The 8,668-nt window shown below is 50.8% G+C and overlaps 2 protein-coding genes across 2 annotated transcripts; one reads left to right on the top strand and one right to left on the bottom strand.

The window, feature by feature from the left end:
- Positions 1 to 2,291: 2,291 nt before the first annotated feature.
- Positions 2,292 to 4,693, top strand: PtA15_4A810 (uncharacterized protein; the record flags this gene model as incomplete). The annotated part of the gene is made up of 5 exons (XM_053168733.1): positions 2,292 to 2,582; positions 2,688 to 3,219; positions 3,297 to 3,406; positions 3,473 to 3,652; positions 3,731 to 4,693. The coding sequence occupies 5 exons, from the start codon at positions 2,292 to 2,294 to the stop codon at positions 4,691 to 4,693; spliced, it is 2,076 nt and encodes a 691-aa protein (XP_053019912.1).
- A 689-nt stretch (positions 4,694 to 5,382) lies between these two features.
- On the bottom strand, positions 5,383 to 6,366 carry PtA15_4A811 (uncharacterized protein; the record flags this gene model as incomplete). Its single annotated transcript, XM_053168734.1, has 1 exon — positions 5,383 to 6,366. One exon carries the CDS (start codon positions 6,364 to 6,366, stop codon positions 5,383 to 5,385), a length of 984 nt encoding a protein of 327 aa, XP_053019913.1.
- Positions 6,367 to 8,668: the final 2,302 nt, after the last annotated feature.

Consider the following 8,668-nt stretch of genomic DNA (forward strand, 5'->3'; position numbering starts at 1 on the left):
CACCATGCACCGGGTTCAAGGTCACAGAAGAGTGGAATTCCATAGGGAAGAAAGCGAGATGTCCCACCTTGGACTGCACAAATGATTACCCCGAGTCCTGGAGGACCTCTTGCTCGGGGTGTGGGGCTTTTGAAGACAAATCACGCTCGGCATGCAACATTCATGAGTAGGTTGATTTTCGCGCTCAAATTTCATGTGAAATTCCAGAAATGTATGGTTGTCAGAATGATTTAAGCTGACTTCTTTGAATTAACCAATTGGTTAAATCTGCAAGCACCAATTGGATAACATATGATTATTCTGATCTCGAAGATGATGATTTCACTCAATTGAGCCCCGGCCCGCAGGTGTAAGCTTTTTTTCTCCAATTAACTTGATGCCCTGTGGCCTTTTGATTGTCAGCCTGAAAAAAAAATCAATTTTACTTTGGTTCATATAATCTTTGTTGTCCCTGATTCTAGAATGGAGCAATTATATTCTGATTCTGACAAGGATGACGAAATTAGGAATCTTGAAAACACTCAGTCGCCGTTCAGGAACACAGAATTTCTCTTACACTTGTTCCTGTCTACATCATTTTACATCTTTCTTGATAGATTGGCATTTTTAGAGTATTTCAAGTAGTATTTTATTTCCTTTTGCTTCCTTCACCCAACACTGCAAGAGCTACGCTTTGCTACGAAAAGCGGCGCTTTTGCATAGCGAAGCAGAAACACGCTACTCTGGATCCAGAATAGCGTTAGCGCTAGCGGAAAATTGCTACTTTGAGCGGTAGCGAAGCGCCAGAACCGCTACTGCAGTTTTGGCCTGCTGTGATGTCTTGACGCTCTCTTCTTTGTTCTCCGGATAAGGGCACTACCCTTATCACTCTTTCCCCTACTCTACTATACGCGGTCTTCTAAAGACTCGCCTAGTTGTCACCATTTATTGTCATATTGTTTCCATTTGCGGATTCCAAAGAGTCCGCCCTCTTGTATCTTCTTTTGTTTCACTCGGGCCTTGCCCATCTTGTAGCTAGAGGCCCTCGCCTATAAATAGAGGCTCCATCCCCCGCCTGGAATGAAGCCTCAGCGCACTTTCAGCTAACTTTCCGTTACAAATCCGAGCTGTCATCACACTGCGCGTAGCGAAGCGCTTTTTTTTGCCGCTTCGCTACTGTATAGCGCAGCGGAAAAATTGACGCTTTTTGGCGCTTTTTGGCGCTAATAGCGCTTTTTAGCGCCAAAAGCGTAGCGAACCGGGTCGCTTTTGTGCCAAAAGCGTAGCGGGCATCTCTGCCTTTTGGTGGAAAATGCCAGAAATAGTACACAAACATCAATCCTCCATCATTTTATGATGTGCAGTATTGATGTTTGAATGGTGCTATGGTACTGCAGCAAAATCGCTACAGTACCGTTTTTTCCGCTACTATAGCGAGAAGCGTAGCGAATTGCCGCTACTCTGCGCTAAAAAAGCGCACTATTTTCTTTAATTTTTTCCCCTTAAAAAATGTAGCAAATAGCGAAGCGCCAAGTCCGCTACAAAAAGCTTAGCGAAGCAGCGCTAAAACCGCTACGCTTTTGCTACGCTGCCGCTTTTTGTAGCGTAGCTCTTGCACTGTTGTTGGAACTGTGCCGCGCACTGCACAGTGCCCAAATATTTTTTTGCAGTGTGCAAATTAAGTCTGTTTATCTTCCCTCACACACCAAAAAGTTTCATATGGAATAATTAAAATTTCAATCATTTGATCTCAGATCACAATAATTAATTTCTCTTTCATTCTTCTGGTGTTTTTTTGTTTTTTACTTCTGAAATTGTCTTGGGTCTGAATTACTGGTCTTTGTTTGGAATTAAGGATGCCACCCGCACTGCAAAAAAAACTGTGTCAACTGTGAGCAGTTGACATGCGGCAACTCTGAGGAAGCTTGTGGTGTTACACCAGCCTTACTCAAGGTTTAACTCAACCCAAGCTTCAATGCACAGTCACTGTGCACCTTGCACAGTGACTGTGCCAAGAAAGGCACTTCTGCATTCATGTGGAGTTACAATGGCAGCTTGGCTTGAGTATCCTGCATGTCAACTGCAAGCAGTTGACCAAGTTATTTTTGCAGTGCCGGCGCATCGGGCTTGGGTAGACCTTGTCCAACATCCGAGCCCGGCAAATCCGGAGATGATGATGCTTGTCATGCATACTTTTCTTTTTCTGTGCTGGAGATGGCTGATTAAGTAAGCAGTCCAGCCCACTTGTTTGGCCAGTGGACAGCAGTCGATGGTCAACAAGCACCCAGCACGAACCATCTCGGATTGAAGCCATGAACGAACCAGCCGAACAACAGCAACTTCACGCATTCTGTCTGCCAGAACAAACCATCAACTCACTCCAGTACACCAACAACAACAACTACACCGACCAACCAGAAACAACAGAACCAGAAACAGAAAGAAAAGAAACAGCCAACGAGAACCTGTCAAGCTTCAGCTGCACGGTCTGTAACACCAGCTTCGACTCAAACGACCTACAGCGAGAACATTTCAGATCAGACTGGCACAGATTCAACCTCAAGCTGACCACAGCAGCCAGCCACAAGAAGCCGATCGACCATGCCCGATTCACCAGCATGCTCGAAGACTACCAAGACTCACTCAGCGGCTCAGACTCATCATCCTCTGACTCAGACTCAGCAGACTCGTCAGACTCAGAACACCAGCGACTAGGCTTCAAGTCATCGAAGAACTTCAAGCAGTCTGCATCCACTAGTCTCGAAGATCGCTTCCAAGAGATGCTCTCATCATCAACACAGCCAGACTCATCAGAACCGATCAGACTGCTCTCACCAGCAGCAAGCCCCCTGCTCTGGTTTACGCTATCAGCCGGCCAAGAGCCTTCTGCTGCCACAGTATCAGAAGAGGAACAGATCGTCCAGCTGGGGTTCTACCGCGCCATCTTCCCCAACAGCTTCCCACGAGACCGTTCCCTGGCCCCAAACCAGGACGAACTAGGTACCACATACCGAACCGAACTCGCCGCCCTCCAACGCCCATTCCTGCCCCCCAACTTTTCACCTGATATCACCTCGGAACCCTCGCTGCCGCCAACGTGGACGATCATCATGATCGGGGGCGGACACTTCGCCGCTATGGTCGTCTCTACCATCCCCAAACTGAGACATGTAAGCAAAAATAAAGCCCCAGAAATCGAGCCCGTAATCTTGCATCATAAAACATTCCATCGCTATACCAGTTGAGTCTCTGTTCCAGATCTTCCCCCTTTCTCTCTTTCTTATTAACTGACACCCATACACAAACACACCAAAAAGCCAGAAGAAAGCAAGGCGGGGGGCAAGCAAGTCACGATGCGGGCGGAAAAGGCGCGGCCAAATCAGCAGGAGCAAGTCTAAGAAGATACAACGAACAAGCACTCTCCCAAGTGAATACCCCTCATCCTCTACCATTCCCCTCACAATCGGTGCTGACGATTTTGATGGGCACATAGGATATCCAAGATCTTCTGAAGGCCTGGGACGAGCCCATCAGCCACTCCGATCTCGTCTTCATTCGCTCTAGCAAATCGAACCTGAAGACGCTCTTCAAGAGTAAAGACGAGACGGGTGGATGTAAACTTACGCGCGGGGATCCGCGGGTCAGGAGCCTGCCGTTTGTAACAAAGCGTCCTGTCAGCATCTTTCTTTCTTTCCCCTCTTTTTGTGGGATCATAGAAGAGATAATTAATGATGAGGATGTTTGATGATAGACATTTAATGAGTTGAAGCGATGTTTCAACGAGCTCACACGTGTCAAGATCTTCAAGACGACGCGCGGCGAGATGAAGATGAAGGAGCAGACGATGCGGGAGATATATGAGCGAGAGAAAGCGCGACGGGAGCAGCAAGCGGCCAAGAAAGCGGAGCAAGAGGCTCGACAACGCGCTGAGGAGGAGCGGAAGCGGGCGGAGAGGATGGAGCAGAAGCGGGAGAAGACGGATGCAGAGAAGGCGCAAGAGCTGGAAGATTCGCGCTGGGAGCGGGTGATCGAGATGGTGAAAAAGGGGAAGCTGGAAGCGCTGCAGGAGTTTGTAGGCAAGCATAGCGAGACGGACTGGTTTGGGCAGCTTCCGGCGCGGGTGACGGGGCGGGCGGAAGTGAGCGGCGGGGTGGTGAGTCTTTTGCAGCTGGCGTCGATGTCCGACCATCCGGGCCTAGTGGAATGGTTGCTCTCGACCACGACGAGCGACCCGACGATGGTCGCTCCCGAACGGACGGGCACGTCGAAGGCCCATCTCACGCCCTACGAACTCGCGGCCTCCCGGCTGGTCCGTAACGTCTTCCGGCGCGCTATGGCCACTAACCCCACCCAATACGACTGGCTCGCGAAAGCTAAGGTGCCTTCCCCGCTCACCGAGGAGCTCGAGGCGACCCAGAACAGTAAGAATAAGGAGTGGAATAGGAAGCTTAAGGAAAAGCTTAAGGAACGCGACCGGGTGCGCGCCGAGAACGAGAAGCTTCTGCAGGCCCAGGCCGCCGCCGCTAAACAAGAGGAGACGAAAGCAAGAGCCCCGAAAGTTTCGTCTGCGACTGCTAATCGCTTGGACGGCGGCTCGGTCGCTCGCAAGTCTAATGTCGTGTCGGCTAATGCGGTGGCGGGGTTGTCGGAGGAGCAACGGGCCCGTTTGGAACGCGAGCGGAGAGCGCGAGCCGCCGAAGCGCGACTTAGATGACTCACAGCTTCCCTTGTCTTCTGTTCGCTCGCATGTTTCTGGACATCTTGTCGGTCGTGGAATTGAGTACATGCTTGTAGGAGAGAACCAGTAATAACATTGCATATACCTCATGTGTTCAAAAAATCGGCGCTCTGCCGCTTGCTCCCTTTTGCATGACTTGAATCAACTTCCTTTTACCCAACTCTATCGGATCCAACCTAACACAGGGCAGCATTAGGTTTGCATCATGAGCCTTGGTAAGAAGGAGAAGGCCCTGCACCGGCGGGCTTTGAGTCCGAACACTTCAGCCCTGTCTGTTTTCGGAGGTGGATGTGTCGATCACATTTTGCATTGGTGTGCACCTTTGGGAGGGTTTGGACACTGGGGGGCTATCTCAAGGGGGAAGTGCGCATCAGCAGAGCATGGAGAAAAGTTGTGTTGAAATCATGCTTCGTGTTATGTGGATTAGTATCCACAGGGCCAACACCCTGCCACTGACATTTCGGACGCTGCACAAGGATCACACAAAACATAGGGAGGATGGCAGGCATCTGCGGGTGTTATTTACAGATAAATACAGCTATTGGTTACATGCTTAGGTCAAAAAAGGGAGAAAAAAAAAAAAAAAATGATAATAGTTTTTTGGGGCCGAAGGAAGATGTCAAGGCGACAAGGGTTGGATTGGGCTGAGTTGGCGGAGAGGACTTTCATGATTGACGTTTCCAGTTGGAAGAGGAAGAAGCTTTGCTTGCCGAGGAGCTGTCTGCATGACCATTCCCTTGGGTGTTTGCCTTGTCGCGGGCAGATGCGGCTGAATTTGCGGCTGAATCGCCGGCGCTGGATCCAGAGCCCCCGGCAGCGGCATTAGCTGAACCTTGAGCGCCCACCGAACCTGCTGGACGTCGACCGTTTGCCTGGGCGCGGGCAGCAGCGTCTGCATTTGCGGCCGAATGGCCTGTGCCGGGTTGAGTGTTTGCCTTGGCATGAGCAGCGGCGGCTGCGCTTGCGGCCGACTTGCCGTCCCCGCGTCCGGAGCCTCTGGCAGCGGACTTAGCTGGGCCGTTTGCGCTGGCTGGGCCTGATTCACGTGAACTGTTTGTCCCGGCGCCAACAGCCGCGTCTGCGTTTGGGCCAGAGTTGCGAGGGCCGGGATCGGAGCCTTCTTCGGTGAAATCATCTGAGCCGTTGGAGTCGGCCGGAGCTGTTGGACGTGGAGCACTGGCCTTGGCGTGAGCAGCGGCCTCTGCACTTGCTGCCGAGTTACCAGTGGTGGGACCGGGCTGGCCTTGGCCTCTAGCGGCGGCGGCGGCGGCAGCGTCAGCATGAGCGTTGGCCGCGCTCCCGGCTACTCCTCCTTCAGCACTGCCGCCAATCATCGGACCCGGAGGGCCACCGGGAACCATGACTGCGCCCATCGGAGGCGGGGGGGCGACGTCAAAAGCACCAACCGGTCCGGGACCGGGTCCTCCAAGAGCACTCCCAACGAGATCAGTCGCCGCATTGAAACCTGCGCCAGGCCCGGGAACCATGCGTCTGACCATCCGATTCGCACCCGCTTGTCGGCCGTTCCTGGGGGTGTAAGGGGTGCTTGTCGTCGGTTGAGTATCCTGGCTTAGTGGGGAAGCGGAAACCTCGACGGTCATAACTGAAAGACTGATGATCATCATCAAGCTGACGTTCATCTTCAACATCTTGGGCTAAAATTTCTGAAGTCGCAGTAGATACTAGTTAGCATGAAGTCAAAAAATGAAACGAGAAGTGGATGCAAAAGAAAATGACTAACAAAAGCTGGTTCGAAGAGCGCGGATCTTGTTGCGACTGGTTGGGTGGTATGATAAGATTCACGGAGAATGACTGTCAAAGTCAGTGGCCCGCTGGATGTTACAAGCTTGTTTCAAACAAACGGTTTAACTTTCAAGTTCCGAGGGTTGATGATAGCACGAAATATACAAGCTGGATAAGAGTCGGCCGCTAGCGGACGAACAAAAAGATAATAGGCAGGAGAGGGAGAATGGGCTTGAATGTGTACAGGCAGCGGGCTTTGGATGAGGGATGAGGATGATAGAGAGGAGGAAAAAGGGGGCGGTTATAAGGCATTCTCCAAGTGCTCTTAGATGCTTGTTGCAGCCGGACGATGATAGCGATGGTGTGGGAAGATGTTTGTTGTTTGAGAGGCGGACAGGAGCACCGTGAGCGATGAAGTAAAAGTCCAGCGTGAAGGTCGCCAAATGAACCTCTTCATCTTCACGAACCAGCTCATCCTCTTCGTAAGTAGAAGTGCTCATTAAAAGTTGGTGAGACCACGCCGACCACTCTCACTGGCCCGAACCGGCCTTGCCTTCCCGGGGAAACGTCGCGACTACACGCTCTCGAGGGAGGGCTTCGGGCCATCCGAACCCGTCAACACAAGATCATCCACCATGCACCGGGTGCGGTTTCATGTGCCCGTTTCCGAGCTCACCTCCGCCTGCCAAACATTCGTTATTGTTGTTGCCAGATGTGGATTTTGTTTGACTTGAACTCAATTTACAATCTGGCTTTTGTTGGTTTTGAGAGGAGACACCTGAGTGCGTATTTCATAGTTAATGAAGCTGGGTTTGAATGCAAACAGGGTCGCCGCACATCATGAGCAGACAAGAAAACGGCGCAAGCTTATGATCACCGGAAGTGTGGTACGTAGTTGTAAGGAGCTACTGGAGACGGATATTGAGAGTCATGGCCACCGGGCCATCTGATCCTGGCGAGCTCACCCTCTCATGTCTGGCCGACAAAGCGCTCCGCCGGGCCATGGCTGAATAAAGCGGAGCAAGAAATGCGCCAACGGGCCGAGGAACGGAGAGGATGGGACCAAAGCGGGAGACACCGTAGGTGCAGAAGGAGAAAGAGCTGGAAGGCTCGCTCTGGGAGCGGAAAATGGTTGTGAAAAAAGGGAAGCTGGAAGCGTTGCAGGAGTGTGTGCCATGGGCAAGCATAGCGAGACGGGCGTGACCTGACTTACAAGCCTCCCGGGACTGGGGTGCGGAGCGAGCTTAATGTACAAAGCCTCTCGAACGGGGGTCCCAAAGGGACTCTCCGTAGGAGAGGCTTACCTCAACAGTCACCCGCGTGGCCTGAGCACTTTGAGAAAATGAAACATTTTTCACAATTTTTAAGCTCAAGAGTCATTCAAGCAAAAACCAAGCCCTTCAGAGCAATTCTGAATTGGCAGAGTTATAGCTTTACTTCTTGGGCATCTTTTGCTTGTTTTTTAGAAAAAATTGATGCAAAATAGCTGGTTGCTTGCAAGTTGCAGTTGGTCTTGTCCTTTCATTTTGTGAAGTAATGTTTGACAGGGGGGGAACCGTTTGGATCATCAGACCATGGACCCTCTCATGTTTTTTTGACTTGATGCAGCCAAGTCTGAGTCTTAAATACATAGTACCTGATCATTATAATTGTTAGCTGTCAAAATCGTGTGATACTTGTTTATTGACATAAGTACCAGATGTGGGATTGAAGATGTCGGATTGTTTACAGTGTAATTTTATTCACAGAATGTTTTTTCAGAAGGGATGAAGCTACTTCGGAATTTCAAGCTGGATTCAGTGTTCATGGAATCTTGCGCTTCTAATGGTGCCAACGGCGGGATGTTGTGGGAAGGATTAGTGGAGAAATCAGGGGGTGAGATCACCTCCAAGCCATTTGGCTGGTAGCTCTCCCCCTTGTAAGACAGCTTTAGATGCAAGTCCCTCCCTCCGGGAGGCCCCCCGAGCGTAGGTGTGAGGGAGGGACTTGTGTTAAGTTTGGGTGCAAAGCACCCCAATGAAAAGCATCTCCCATTCCCAATGGGAGGCTTATGAGTTATGTATAGGTATTTTTCTGCGTGAGAGCTTCAGCAAATTTATGGCTTTTGGCCAACTTTTTGAATCAAAGTGAAATTACACAGCGCACACTCATTGTGAGTCAGCAAGCTGAAGTGCAGAGGATAGCTGAGCATCTCAGCTTCAATGTACT

The sequence above is a fragment of the Puccinia triticina genome, chromosome 4A (assembly GCF_026914185.1).
Source record: "Puccinia triticina chromosome 4A, complete sequence".
In the NCBI taxonomy this organism is placed as follows: domain Eukaryota; kingdom Fungi; phylum Basidiomycota; class Pucciniomycetes; order Pucciniales; family Pucciniaceae; genus Puccinia; species Puccinia triticina.